At 38.8% G+C, this 16,300-nt stretch overlaps 1 protein-coding gene across 2 annotated transcripts; it reads left to right on the top strand.

Annotated features, from left to right (window-relative positions):
• The first annotated feature begins 292 nt into the window (after positions 1-292).
• asip2b (agouti signaling protein, nonagouti homolog (mouse) 2b) lies at positions 293-8,370 on the top strand. Of its 2 annotated transcripts, XM_090225631.1 has the most exons (4): positions 293-407; positions 500-629; positions 1,751-1,827; positions 7,568-8,370. In XM_090225631.1, exons 2-4 carry the CDS (start codon positions 521-523, stop codon positions 7,733-7,735), a joined length of 354 nt encoding a protein of 117 aa, XP_090081757.1. In that variant the 5' UTR covers positions 293-407; positions 500-520; the 3' UTR covers positions 7,736-8,370. The 2 variants fall into 2 exon arrangements, with proteins under 2 accessions (XP_090081757.1, XP_036822612.2); XM_036966717.2 differs by having other exon boundaries at positions 303-629.
• Positions 8,371-16,300: the final 7,930 nt, after the last annotated feature.

Here is a 16,300-nt window from a genome sequence, read left to right as displayed (position 1 = left end):
GCAGTGCAGCTGAGCGCAACAGCTCATAATCAATCAAGATGTAGATCTCAGTTGACAATGCATTACACGATCACATCGGCCTTTACAACTGAAAATAAATAACTGCTACCAGACAGTGGCACTTTGCTATAGTATCGGCGGGAGCTTGTTACTGTTTGACTTAGTTGGGGGAATGTATGGATGGAAACCATCATTCAACACAAATTGGGTAGGTCAACAGAAGGCTACTTCAGAGTCTGAAAGAAATTGTGGGCGTGGAAGATTTGACTACACTTAACCATCCATTTTATGACAGCCCATTCACTAGAACGAGAACCTTCTGAGCTGCGATATTGATAGACTACCATATTAAGACATTTTAAATAAAAAAATATATTCATTTCTCCAGAGTGGATAAAAAGTAACCTGTAAGTAGCCTATCCCAACGTGTCAAATTTAATAGTGTGCTCTCACCTGAACAGTGCTGCAGTCCGTAACATTATTATTAACCCGGATTCAGGTTACAAGATTGGAAGTGGAGATGTTGGGAAAACATTTTCTCTGGGGTTGTCTCCTTTCGGTGTCAATTCCGTTATGTTTCGCCGAAGACCTGAAGAGGGATGCGCATATACAGCATGAAAATGATTCAGGTGAAGCTATTTTGCATGTTTTGTGTTTTGATTAAAGCCGGGTTGCGCGATTTTGTTGCTGGGAGAAAAGATCACACCTTTTGCACATAAATTGATGGTATATTTGCCATTCCGGACAGATTGCTTCATAGGGCTATGGTTTGCGTTTGGATTAAGGAACTATGGCGAACAATTTTAATTATTTAACTTAAAAATAATGTTGACAAGATTTTAACCAAAAGCTTACAATTTACTTATCATTAGTAATGACCTATAAAATTATGGCAGTTGACTAGTTAAACCACATGCAGTTCCCACGCATGTCTCCAAATACAATTTTAATTGCTGTGCATAACATGTGGAAATGTAATACTTTTGTATAACCTTTTTATTATTAAAACTATAATCGAAATCAATTGACTTTAAGCCATCATATGAGTTATTGCATCTGCTTTTGTGTAAAAGAGATTAAGTCTCTAAAACCAGTTACTGCTTTGAAAGCCTTCAGGGGACAAAGTCTCCATTAAGTCTATGAATCAGGATTGGTTTACTTTAGCAAGAAGTGCACACAATTATTCGATTCATTTGTAATTAAGATGACAAAACCCAGATGGCCATCTCTAGTCCTCTCTGTGCTTTAGTCTTTTTGGCAATACTCATGATATGTAATTATTAAGATGCATAATATTAGTTGTGTACGTTTTCTTATCACAAAGAATTACAAATTGTGGTTGTACATACAACATTCTGGCAGTACAACAAGTACCATTCATCACAAGGTTGGTCTGCAAAGTAGACATTTTTCAGCTAGCCTCCACCCACTGATGCTATATATGTACTCAGATGAGATCTCTATGATGGCACTATTTTGTAATTAAGATATGTATACTAAAAGGTTGTGTTCTTCAAGGGATAGTTCACCTGAATTACAAATGTACTTCATATTATGTACTCACACAGGGTCGGACTGGGACCAGAAATTGTCCCTGGCATTTCTGCACACCAGCCCGTTTAAAAAAAAAGTGGAAATGAAAAGTGTCCTAGAACCATTGAAGGAGTATAATTAAGTTGAACCCATCATTGGGGGCAATACGTTTCATATCTAATCATAAATCCTTGTTTTATATTTCTATGAACTATAGTTTGGAGCCAAGGGAAACCCGGAAGACTGTTTGCCAGGAGACGGATTTTGCCACATCAGGGAACGCACCACGTTGAAGTAAGTTGTACATTTATCTCCTTAAAACTATAGCAGGAACAATGTACATTTATCTCCTTAAAACTATAGCAGGAACAATGTACATTTATCTCCTTAAAACTACATCAGGAACAATGTACATTTATCTCCTTAAAACTATAGCAGGAACAATGTACATTTATCTCCTTAAAACTATAGCAGGAACAATGTACATTGATCTCCTTAAAACTACAGCAGGAACAATGTACATTTATCTCCTAAAAACTACATCAGGAACAATGTACATTTATCTCCTTAAAACTATAGCAGGAACAATGTACATTTATCTCCTTAAAACTACATCAGGAACAATGTACATTATCTCCTTAAAACTATAGCAGGAACAATGTACATTTATCTCCTTAAAACTACAGCAGGAACAATGTACATTTATCTCCTTAAAACTACATCAGGAACAATGTACATTTATTTCCTTAAAACTACAGCAGGAACAATGTACATTTATCTCCTTAAAACTACATCAGGAACAATGTACATTTATCTCCTTAAAACTATAGCAGGAACAATGTACATTTAGCTCCTTAAAACTATAGCAGGAACAATGTACATTTATCTCCTTAAAACTACATCAGGAACAATGTACATTTATGTCCTTAAAACTATAGCAGGAACCATGTACATTTATCTCCTTAAAACTATAGCAGGAACCATGTACATTTATCTCCTTAAAACTATAGCAGGAACAATGTACATTTATCTCCTTAAAACTATAGCAGGAACAATGTACATTTATCTCCTTAAAACTACCTCAGGAAGAATGTACATTTATCTACTTAAAACTACATCAGGAACAATGTACATTTATCTCCTTAAAACTATAGCAGGAACAATGTACATTTATCTCCTTAAAACTACAGCAGGAACAATGTACATTTATCTCCTTAAAACTACATCAGGAACAATGTACATTTATCTCCTTAAAACTACCTCAGGAACAATGTACATTTATCTCCTTAAAACTATAGCAGGAACAATGTACATTTATCTCCTTAAAACTACAGCAGGAACAATGTACATTTATCTCCTTAAAACTATAGCAGGAACAATGTACATTTATCTCCTTAAAACTACCTCAGGAACAATGTACATTTATGTCCTTAAAACTATAGCAGGAACCATGTACATTTATCTCCTTAAAACTATAGCAGGAACAATGTACATTTATCTCCTTAAAACTATAGCAGGAACAATGTACATTTATCTCCTTAAAACTATAGCAGGAACAATGTACATTTATCTCCTTAAAACTACAGCAGGAACAATGTACATTTATCTCCTTAAAACTATAGCAGGAACAATGTACATTTATCTCCTTAAAACTACAGCAGGAACAATGTACATTTATCTCCTTAAAACTATAGCAGGAACAATGTACATTTATCTCCTTAAAACTATAGCAGGAACAATGTACATTTATCTCCTTAAAACTATAGCAGGAACAATGTACATTTATCTCCTTAAAACTACAGCAGGAACAATGTACATTTATCTCCTTAAAACTATAGCAGGAACAATGTACATTTATCTCCTTAAAACTACAGCAGGAACAATGTACATTTATCTCCTTAAAACTATAGCAGGAACAATGTACATTTATCTCCTTAAAACTACCTCAGGAACAATGTACATTTATCTCCTTAAAACTACATCAGGAACAATGTACATTTATCTCCTAAAAACTAAATCAGGAACAATGTACTAAATCATGCTTAAAGAGGTTGTATGAAGACCAGCTGTCTAGGAACAGCAGTGGAATAATTACTGTAGGGATTAATAAACCTGATACTAATCAATCTGAAATGTCCAGAAATAATTTAGGAGCTTCTAAAGAAACTCTGTCAAATAAACATGTCTTTGGCTCCATCCGGTGGTTGGCTGCGTCATTAAATCACTTAATATCAGGTGACTTTGCATGACGTCAGAAAAATCTCCATCTGCTCTCCTTCACAGCACACACAAATATGGTTTCCAGGGCATTTACACTATACAGTGCCTCCAGGGGGTATTCACACCCCTAGACTTTTTCAAAATGTTCTTGTGTTACAGCCTGAATTTAAAATGTATTAAATTGAAATGTATTGTCACTGGTCAACACACAATACCCCATAATGTCAAAGTGGAATTATGTTTTTCGAAATTGTATGAATTAATTAAAAATGTTAAGCTGAAATGTCTTGAATCAATAAGTATTCAACCCCTTTGTTATGGTATGACTAAATAAGTTCAGGAGTAAAAATGTGCTTAACAAGTCACATAATAATTTGCATGGACTCACTCTGTGTGCAATAAAAGTGTTTAACATGATTTTTGAACGATTACCTCATCTCTGTACCTCACACATACAATTATCTGTAAGATCCCTCAGTAGAGCAGTGAATCTCAAACACAGATTCAACCACAAAGACCAGGGAGGTTTTCCATTTCCCCGCAATGAAGGGCATCTTTTGGTTGACAAATAAAAGCAGACATTAAATATCCCTTTCAGCCTGGTGAAGTTAGTAATTACACTTTGGATGGTGTATCAATACACACAGCCTCTACAAAGATACAGGCTACAAAGATACAGGCCTCCATCCAAACTCACCATGAGGCCAATGGTGACTTTAAAACAGTTACAGAGTTTAATGGCTGTGATGGGAATAAACTGAGGATGTATCAATAACATTGTAGTTACTCCACAATACTAACCTAATTGACAGAGTGAAAAGAAGGAAGCCTGTACAGAGGAACAATATTCCATAACATGCATCCTGTTTGCAACAAGCACTAAAGTAATAATGCAAAACATTTGGAAAAGCAAGTATCTTTTTGTCCTGAATACAAAGTGTTATGTTTGGGGCAGATCCAATCCAGTACATTACCGAGTACCACTCTCCATGTGTTCAAGCATAGTGGTGACTGCATCATGTTATGGGTATGCTTGGAATCGTTAAGGACTGAGGAGTTTTTCAGTATAAAAAAATAAACGGAATAGAGCTAAGCACAGGCAAAATCCTAAAGGAAAACCTGTTTCAGTCTGCTTTCCACCACACAATGGAAGATGAATTCACCTTTCAGCAGGACAATAACCTAAAACACATGGCCAAATATACACTGGAGTTGCTTACCAAGAAGACAGTGAATGTTCCTGAGTGGCCGAGTTACAGTTTTGACTTAAATCTCCTTGAAAATCAATGGCAAGACTTGAAAATGATTGTGACAATGATGAATGTCTCAATTGTTTTTCTTCACTTTGTCATTATGGGGTATTGTGTGCATATGGTTGAGATTACAAAATAATATTTAATCAAATTTTAATTCAGGCTGTAACACAATAAAATGTGGAATAAGTCAATTGAGTCTGAAATCGCTACCAAAGGTGATTCAACTAAGTACTGAGTAAAGGGTCTGAATACTTTTTCCTCAACTTAGATTCCAGGTTTAATCAGTGTGTTATAACATCCTTTAGGGGACAAGTCAAATAAAAGGTCAAAGAGCAGAGAGCGAGGCACAAGAGGCGTGGCTTCAAATCCCACTGCTGACACAAATGTAAGGTAGACAGTAAAGAAGGAATCCATGGACACTGACTTCAATGTTATGTTCATGGACACTGTGACTTGAGTATTACACTCATGGACACTGTGACTTCAGTATTACACTGTGACTTCAATGGACACTGTGACTTCAGTATTACATTCATGGACACTGTGACTTCAGTATTACACTCATGGACCCTGTGACTTCAGTATTACATTGTGACTTCAATGGACACTGTGACTTCAGTATTACAGTGCCTTGCGAAAGCATTCGTCCCCCTTGAACTTTGCGACCTTTTGCCACATTTCAGGCTTCAAACATAAAGATATAAAACTGTATTTTTTTGTGAAGAATCAACAACAAGTGGGACACAATCATAAAGTGGAATGACATTTATTGGATATTTCAAACTTTTTTAACAAATCAAAAACTGAAAAATTGGGCGTGCAAAATTATTCAGCCCCTTTACTTTCAGTGCAGCAAACTCTCTCCAGAAGTTCAGTGAGGATCTCTGAACGATCCAATGTTGACCTAAATGACTAATGATGGTAAATATAATCCACCTGTGTGTAATCAAGTCTCCGTATAAATGCACCTGCACTGTGATAGTCTCAGAGGTCCGTTAAAAGCGCAGAGAGCATCATGAAGAACAAGGAACACACCAGGCAGGTCCGAGATACTGATGTGAAGAAGTTTAAAGCCGGATTTGGATACAAAAATATTTCCCAAGCTTTAAACATCCCAAGGAGCACTGTGCAAGCGATAATATTGAAATGGAAGGAGTATCAGACCACTGCAAATCTACCAAGACCTGGCCGTCCCTCTAAACTTTCAGCTCATACAAGGAGAAGACTGATTAGAGATGCAGCCATGATCACTCTGGATGAACTGCAGAGATCTACAGCTGAGGTGGGAGACTCTGTTCATAGGACAACAATCAGTCGTATATTGCACAAATCTGGCCTTTATGGAAGAGTGGCAAGAAGAAAGCCATTTCTTAAAGATATCCATAAAAAGTGTCGTTTAAAGTTTGCCACAAGCCACCTGGGAGACACACCAAACATGTGGAAGAAGGTGCTCTGGTCAGATGAAACCAAAATTGAACTTTTTGGCAACAATGCAAAACGTTATGTTTGGCATAAAAGCAACACAGCTCATCACCCTGAACACACCATCCCCACTGTCAAACATGGTGGTGGCAGCATCATGGTTTGGGCCTGCTTTTCTTCAGCAGGGACAGGGAAGATGGTTAAAATTGATGGGAAGATGGATGGAGCCAAATACAGGACCATTCTGGAAGAAAACCTGATGGAGTCTGCAAAAGACCTGAGACTGGGACGGAGATGTGTCTTCCAACAAGACAATGATCCAAAACATAAAGCAAAATCTACAACGGAATGGTTCAAAAATAAACATATCCAGGTGTTAGAATGGCCAAGTCAAAGTCCAGACCTGAATCCAATCGAGAATCTGTGGAAAGAACTGAAAACTGCTGTTCACAAATGCTCTCCATCCAACCTCACTGAGCTCGAGCTGTTTTGCAAGGAGGAATGGGAAAAAATGTCAGTCTCTCGATGTGCAAAACTGATAGAGGCATACCCCAAGCGACTTACAGCTGTAATCGCAGCAAAAGGTGACGCTACAAAGTATTAACTTAAGGGGGCTGAATAATTTTGCACGCCCAATTTTTCAGTTTTTGATTTGTTAAAAAAGTTTGAAATATCCAATAAATGTCATTCCACTTCATGATTGTGTCCCACTTGTTGTTGATTCTTCACAAAAAATAGTTTTATTTCTTTATGTTTGAAGCCTGAAATGTGGCAAAAGGTCGCAAAGTTCAAGGGGGCCGAATACTTTCGCAAGGCACTGTATTTGTCTATGGGTGATGTTGGGTGTTTCAGTATGTATTTGTCTATGGGTGATGTTGGGTGTTTCAGTATGTATTTGTCTATGGGTGATGTTGGGTGTTTCAGTATGTATTTGTCTATGGGTGATGTTGGGTGATATAGTATGTATTTGTCTATGGGTGATGTTGTGTGATATAGTATGTATTTGTCTATGGGTGATGTTGGGTGTTTCAGTATGTATTTGTCTATGGGTGATGTTGGATGATTCAGTATGTAAATCATATTTTTCTCAATGACTAATATTTGGCGTTCCAACATATTTTTCCCTGTGGGTGAAGTTTCAGAAACACGAGCCTGTAGCCCCTGCCCGGCGGTGTGGCCGTCTGATGGATAGCTGTGCCCCTCACACCCCCTGCTGTGACCCCTGTGCTTCCTGCCGCTGTCGCCTCTTCAACACCATCTGCCACTGCTGGAGACTGGGCCCACACTGCCCCAAGAAGACCTAGACAAACACACACACACACACACACCATACATAACTCTTCACCACATATACACACACGACTGCCACTGTTGGAAACTGGGCCAGCACTGCCCCTAGAGGAACCAGAGACCCTGTACAGGCAAACACACACACTCACATACACATCTCACAGAGACTGCTAGACATCACACTGATGCACTTGCACAGGTAAACACATACGGATACAAAAACATGGACATACTACACAGATATATATGCTTAAATGTTTTGGACCTGATGAATGACACATCACATATCACAAGGTCCACAATATAGGTTCAATGACACATCATGTATCGCAAGGCCCACAATATAGGCTCAATGACACATCACGTATCGCAAGGCCCACAATATAGGTTCAATGACAGATCACGTATCGCAAGGCCCACAATATTTTCTATGTATGTATATAAACGATGTATGGATGTGTTGTGGATATGTAACAGTATATGTTTCCTGCACAACTGTATTAATTCTGCTTTTGTATAACTGTGCACCTCTGCTACTGTAGATTGTAGGTCATGTCGAGCCAATGCTAACCCATAAAAAACATCAAATAACTTCCACAAACATCCTCTCTATATTTTCTCTATTGAATAAATAACTTTGTTAGCCTCACTCATCTACTTTTTTATTGCTATTCTCACCAGTTATCCCTGCTGGCAAAACATATTGCTGTATGCTCAATAACAGGTTTTGCTGCTGTGGTTACATATATTTTGAAATTACTAGCAAACTCCCCAGTTGATTAAAGTGGATAAAAGGTAGTGAGAGCTTGGGGCAGCGGCGTAGAAAGGGATAGCTGTGTGGCTGGGCAGAAGTAAGGCTGGGCATTTTCCGGCAAAAATACCTGACATATTTAAGTGAAAATGTGTGCATCACATTGGATTATTTAAAACATAATACAGGATAAATGTAACCAAAAACTACCACAGTGCGAACTACGCAACCGCTTACTACAACACTGCTGACAAAGCAGGCCGACTGTCTGAGTCCGACAGTAAGGAAACATAATGAAATACACAACATGTCTATAACCTACATACTCAAGCGAGAGAGAGAAACAAACAAAGAAACAAACAAAAAAAAGATGAAAGATTTTACAGCAGCAGACAAGTGCTAAAAAATGTTACTGTCACAAAATACAGATAATGGATGAAGTGTTCAGTCTGACAGTCCAACCTCACGGAATAATCAACATATATTATCAGATCAGATCGGCCATTCCCAGTTAAAGGAGCGATCTACACTACAGAACAACAGGTAGATTCAGGACCATTGGACATCCGCTGGACATCAGCTCGCCTCTGGATTGGAATACACGCAAACAGCTTATTGCACAAAGAAGCAAGGAAGAATAGAGTGCCCTGAAAGGGTTTTCATTAAGCCCAAAAGTGCACACTGTTTACCATATTAAAACCGCGACACACAATACAATACCAACACTTTAGGCCTATACCTTGAACTGTACGGCGGGTATGAAATGAATAGCTCACTTTAAATGAGCAAACGTTACTGTATAGGCATGAAAATATGAAATGATCATACATAGCTTAATATCATGGTGGGTATGAATACAGAAGCTCACTTCGAACATATAGGCCTACCAGGGTAGACATGAAAACATTAGGCTACATCGTATGAACAGTAAATATTCAGGCGTAACTTTTCTTGTGTGTTTCACGTTTTAAAGCACACGGCCTAGACGCCTAGGATTGGTGTTGAAGATGGAGATTATTGCGTCATAGTCACTGAGTTCCCTTTCAAAGAACAACTGGGCTAGATTGTTGAGACGATCTGATTGATGTCTTGATACGGCCTGTAGTGGAGAAGAGTCTCTCAACACTACATAAGTCACTGGAAGAGTGATGATGGTCCTTAGTAGCCTATTGATGTTAGGGAAAATATCCAGGGATTTGAATTCCTGCCCTCCCCCCAACTTTCTGACGCAGTTGCTGAATAAACATGGTTAATTCAGCATTCTCATCAGAGACATGATAGTGATTGCATGGGTCCAGCAGTGATTCTTTCAGTAATCCTAGACGCTGGCAGACAGGACGCTGCTGCTCTCATTATTCCATATGGATCCTCCTGGAACCGGGTGTGAAGCTCAGTCAGACGGATAGAGACATATATAAGGATTGGAAGCACCCCAATTAGATCCCAGGAACCTCCTGCATTTTTCTAAATTTCCAATTAGTCAGGAGACAATACAAAACGACAAATCAAATTCTTTTATTTAATTTGATATTTATTTTAAGCCAGCCTGATTGGCTAGTGCCCGGCCCTGAATAGAGAATAAGTTGTAATAAATGATAACAAAACAATTCTCCATGTGAATGTAGCTGGGTTGCCAGGACCAGCGAAGTCGAGCACCGGAGAAGGGGGAGCGGGAGTAGACATGACAGTAGCCTGTAACCAGTCTATAGCCTTTAGCAGCAGTGGATGGAGAGTCATTCAAGATGTCCCCCCCCCCCACACACACACGCAGACAGACAGACAGACAGACAGACAGACACACACACATACACACCCAGTTCAGTGTAAAATCATCCAAGTATAGTCCAGAGGTGTACTCTCTGATAGGCATGAAGTGCATACAGTCACACATTATCAAGTCCCTCGATTGAGCACCTGATTCCCCTTTTTGTTCAAACTGGGCTGAAGCGTGTTTGGGTACGCTTTCATTCTATTAGTCACACATACCTCGCAGAGAACTGGTTCACACAGTGATACATTCACCAAGAGAACAGAGACCGCAGGCTCCACGACATAACCCTTATTCCTCTCATTACTGTAACTTCAAGATTTATTCACTCAAGATGTATGTGTCAAATTGTTCCCTCAGGACAAATGCTAACTAGACGACCATGCAGATCTGTGTGTGTGGCTCGCATCTTGGTCCAATTTCCAATTGAAAATGACATGCAATGGTTTAGAGAAAAGTTTATGAATCTTAAAGACTTAGAGAGAATATAAATAATTGTCTTGTTACTTCTTTCTTCTGTTGTTAAGCTTTGTGGTCAGAGGTCATTATATGACTGCTAAAATTGTCTGTCAGGTGGTGAAAACAGTGTTTTCCCCTTGATCGACCCCAGAGTTGACATGGGACTCTTTTTTTTTTTAAACTTCAGTATTGTGGATGTTTTTAAAAATATTTTCTGTTTTCTGTTATTGCAAACCACACAAATCCTAAGTTTAGGAAAACAATATGCTATTACTCATGGGTGTGGGGAGGTGAGCTGCATTCTGTCCAGCAACATTTATGTCCATTTAGGTGACCCCTTTTCACTCAAAAGCATCCCCGGAGGCACAATTTCTTTACAGCCTCTTTAAAAACATCACTCTTATCTTGCTCACATTTTTCTGCAGTTAAAGATCACCTGCATGAACATCTGGTTGATTTTGCAAATACAGGCTCTTTTGGATGTTAAATGTTTTTGAATATTAAACCGCTTGAAACTGATTTTTATCTGAATATTTTCTTAATTCTGGAAACAAGTTCCAATAGTGTCTGAGAACATACTATTTAAGAATATAAAGATTTTTATCGGTTTCCCCATATACCAGAGGGGAAATGTCATTACCACCACGTCATAAAATGTTGAAAGGAAATTACAGAAATGTTGCTTTAGGTATTTTATAGAACATTTCAGAAGATTTTTGTTAAATCGTGCATTCTTTTACTATTTAGAAATGTTCTTATTTATATGTATTCATCATTGTCGTGTCTAAATGTCCATATATGCCTCGATGATACTCAAAAACATGTATTTACCACATCAAAATGTTTACATTTGACATTATTTTAGGAATTATCTTAAGAACAAGCATATAAATCATCAACATCAATTGTAATTGAATACACCTTTTCCTCAAAAATATGTACCGTCATGGTAATGCCTTAGCGTTGTGGTAATGACAGAGTGCGGTGTAAATTACATTTCAAATTAAACAACTGATGAAAAATACCATTAAACATTTTAAAGTCACAGTTGTACGTTTCATTTTATTGAAGACATAGAACACACCATTCAGAACCTCGAAACACAAAGTCTGCATGGCTCAAGAACATAAAGCATCTTTTAGAACAATTTTGGGATTCAAAGCATTAGGCAGAAATACATGTACAAGATAGGAAACACTGGTTGAAACGAAACAAATTATTGCTTACTGGTTGCAGTCTATTGATTCAGACGACTCATGAGACAGGTATGTGCTCACTCAAGAGTAGCCCATAATGCTCTCTATTGCTTAACAAAAGAGCATATTTCCTCTCAAGCATCATATGCCATTTTGTCACTGGATGAGGCTCGGAGACAAGCCCAAGCATACAATGTCCTCTCTCATTGGCCAAAATAATCGGTTGGCTCCCACACAACTCATCGTTTTGACTAGAGCACAGCTCTCTGCATCAACATCTTGTATAATACCAGGGTAAGGGTCTTCATCATATTTCACAACAAACCACTTTCCAATCAGTCCCTCATGTATGTCGGCAATGGGTTGTACTGAGCTAGGAGATGGCTGTGGTGTTGTGCAAGTGGAAGGTTTTGCTTTCTGCCTCTGTTTGTTGAATTATCATGGTCTGTGGGCCATAACAATCACACAGTGGAGTTGAGCAGAACCAACTTAGAGCTCTCCATGTGATTTGTCCTGGAATGGCAGTAACGATCTGTAAACACATAGAAGATTTCTTAAATTGATGAACATGCAGGAAATCTATAACACATTTTGTTGAGAAATTTAAGTGTTTACTGAAAGTGTTAACATAATGAAAAGATAAAGATTGATTTGAAAATCTACAGTTTGATCTACATTTTGTCATTACAAATCTATAGGTTTTACATTATCAATATTTCCTGGTGTATTTTCATTGTTCCACGGATCCTCTCGAGACAATCTGGTAGCAGGGGATCCATTTTGTCAATCTCTCGCTCTGTGACGTTAAAGAGCATTTTGCTGCTCTTTTGAAAGTTCCTCGTAGAACACTTGTCCGCTCGGTCCTTTTCTTTTGCAAATATGGAATCTGCTTTTCTCTTCACAGCTGCACCGATCCATCCCCAGGACCTTTCCCCATGTCCAGACACCAAGAATTCCAGGTGATCGTCTGAAACTCCAGTTGAAATGGAATTGTTCTCAGGTTGAAGAAATTCTTCTTGGATCTGTACTGTGTGGTCGGTCCATCACATACAATACGGAGTACAGTGGCAGATGGATTCAACTCGTGGAGGTGGGAGAGGACTATTGATGCGTAATGCCGTGTGGTCTGACTGATCATGAGCTGACTGATCACACTGACACAACACCTTCTTTAGTGTATACAACCCCGGTGTGAAGTGTTGTCTGCTGGTGAGAGTCACCAAAATACACCGCCTGTATTTCAGAGGCATACATGCACAGGTAGTTCTCTGTGACATCCACATGAAGGATTAACTTCTATAGGATGTTTTCTGAGACTCCTTAATGTAGAATAGTGATGTCTGATATTGAAGACATGTTTCCCCAAGTGTGTTCTTCTCATTGGATGTGAAGTCTTCCAGTAGAGTTTGAAGGGTACCTTTACAGTCAAATGCACAGTAAACTTCTATTTTGTTCCATCTTTTGTTTTCTTCACTCTCTCTCTCTCACTTCTGCCTTGCCTTACCACTCAAACCACCATGTTTGTTGTCCACCATCAAAAGAGGAAGTCTGGAGCTCTTTGTGATGTAACAACTTGTCTGCCATCAACTGAAGGTTGGCATGTGTCTTACACTGATCGATTGACAATCCCAAAGGCACGTCTTTTGGTGAACTCTGTATATGACAGCTTGACCTCTGGTAATTTTATCTTGAACTTCTGATGGAGTTTTGCCAGTGTGTCATTCAGGTATCGCTTCTGCATTTTATTCTTGTGTCTTGTCAATGTTTCCCTTTTTCCTTTTGATGCTTGACTGTTATCATCACGTTCAAATAACCTTTTTATTTCATCTTCTGTTGCTGGGCTGATTGCATTCAAATGTCTCTTTCTTGAGTACTTCAGACAGGTTGGCTGTTTGTTATTTGCCCGCATCGTCTTTGCAGAGAATCCAAATTCTATTTGTGCTATTTTCACCGTGCAGTCCTTTTTCAGTATTTTCCCAGCCAAAACCTTGGACATCATTTGTTGGTCTTTTGCACTCTGTTGCTTCTGGTATTTCTCTCGCAGCTCTGAGATGATGGTATTGTGTAACAAAACTATTTTTCTCTGATTCTGTGGCTTTGACCGCATTTGTTTGTTTGTTTGCATTTCTTGTTTGCTTTAATTAAATAATTCATTAAAGTCAGCAAAAACCATAGTAAGTCACAAAAATAGACATCAAAATCACGCAATCATAAACATAATACAAAAGGTTATGGTCTAATTTAGCAAATAAGTGTTCAATTTCAACTTAAGCATGATCATGTATGTAATTTATGTCTTTTCAGGTCTTAAGCTAAGTCAGAATTGATGAACTAATACATTTAGTCATTACCACCACATTCTGTCCCTACCATCACAGTTCACTGTATGGTGGTAATGACGTATGTTTACGAATGACATGTTTACTGTATTTGGTCATAAATAGCAGGGATTCTAGCATACAATGTATCCTAAAAACACATAATTAAAACAGAATTTTAAAAAATCTAACATCATTTGATGAAATTCTAGTCTATTTGGTAATAACATACAATATTATATTCTCAAGTCATATTTCCCTTTATTCCGGCATCAACATTTGAATCTCCCTCCATGAAGTCCATGTTCTCAACTGTCACTTCTCATATCCATGGTAACCAAGTACACAAACTAATTTGCTTGTTGTCTTAGTAATGACACAATAGTTAGAGACAACTGTGGTTTGTGTAAAAAAAAGTCAAATGGCTTATGCACATGTAATATGTATATAGTTTCCCTTTCTTTGACTCTATCTTTAAGAGGTGCATTAAATATTTCATAATTATCAGGACTTTTGTAAGTGTAATACATAGCAGAATGTCAAAAGTCGGTGTGAGATAGTATAAAAACATTGAAATCAAGACATGAAATGCTTTAGAAAATGAGACAACAAAAAAAAAAACATATTGAAAGCTGAAAAAAAGAGTTGAAGGTTATTTTAGTCTTTACTTAATGAATGTAAAAATCTAACCCTTAGACAAAAAAAGGCCCGTATTTGCAAAATCACCCATAAACACTACCTTATATTTTTTTGATGGTATGCTGATATAGCCAATTTATAAAACATATATAAATAGTTAAGAGGCAAGGAAATTCTTACAAGTGTCAAAGAGGAAGCGAGAATTATCTGATCATCAGTCATTGAAAGAAAAGGGGGAAGTTGGAAGAGAGAAAGAGTCAAAGCTGTGAGTAGAATAAGAAGAGAGGGTAAGATTAACTATCTTGTCGTTTGGGAGAATATCGCTGTGTCCAGAGCTGAGCTTCAATGTGGATGGACCGTGGCTACTTGGAGGGGCTAGCATGAGGACTGACGGCCGGGATATTGACTCGGCCCGACTACCACAACCTGTGACACACTAGACGCAGGGGTGGGCAATTTCAGTCCTCGGGGGCCTGATTGGTGTCACAGTTTTGCCCCAGCTAACACACCTGACTCAACTAATCATGATCTTCAGTTTGAATGCAATTTGATGAATTGGCTGTGTTTGGTAAGGATGGAGAAAAAGTGTGACACCAATCAGGCCCCGAGGACTGGAGTTGCCCACCCCATAAGCTTAGGTCTCTGTATGGTGGAAATCTTTGTTCATCAAGTATGCTCTATAACCCATTGAGTTGTATGTATAGTTATAGTTATATTATAGTGATAATTATAGGTATTGTGATAGTTATACTTATATTATAGTCATTGGTGTGCCAATTCCCAGACCTATCCGACTTCCAGGCAGCTATGTTGGAAGAAAGAATGAAGCTCATGGAGTTTAATGACCTACGACTTCAGCTAGAGCAAGCTCACAACGTTGACAGAGTGTCGACACATAGCAGCTCACCAGAGAAGCTCAGCGACAACAGGAAGAAGCTCAGCGTCGACAGAAGGAAGCTCACCAGGCCCGAGAAGCAATAGCTACACAACTGAACAGGCATCTACAGAAGGTAGCTGATGTGCTAGAGCTAGCCAAGCTTGTCATATAATTTCTTAAAGGATGAAGATGTTGTTGCAGCCAAACCCCAGATGACTCAGTCAGATGAGCCCCCTCACCAGCACCGTCTGATGAATCATGTGGCAGCTTTGTGTCTGACTCACTGACAAAACCACAAAACACCAACCTAGGAGAAAGAGGCAGGGCCTATGAAGACTCACATCGTCTTCTCCCTGCCTACCTGAGGCACTTAACACCAGCTCCCGTGGTTCTGCACCCTACTCCAGCTCCCATGGTTCTGCACCCTGCTCCATCTCCCGTGGTTCTGCACCCTGCTCCCGCGGTTCTGCACCATACTCCAGCTCCCATGGTTCTACACCATGCTCCAGCTCCCGTGGTTCTGCACCCCTGCTCCAGCTCCCGTGGTTCTGCACCCTACTCCAGCTCCCAT

The sequence above is a fragment of the Oncorhynchus mykiss genome, chromosome 28, assembly GCF_057628025.1.
Source record: "Oncorhynchus mykiss isolate SJ-2025 chromosome 28, ASM5762802v1, whole genome shotgun sequence".
Taxonomy (NCBI): Eukaryota; Metazoa; Chordata; class Actinopteri; order Salmoniformes; family Salmonidae; genus Oncorhynchus; species Oncorhynchus mykiss.
Note: the sequence above shows the minus strand (reverse complement) of the source record. Positions and strands in the feature narration are given on the sequence as shown.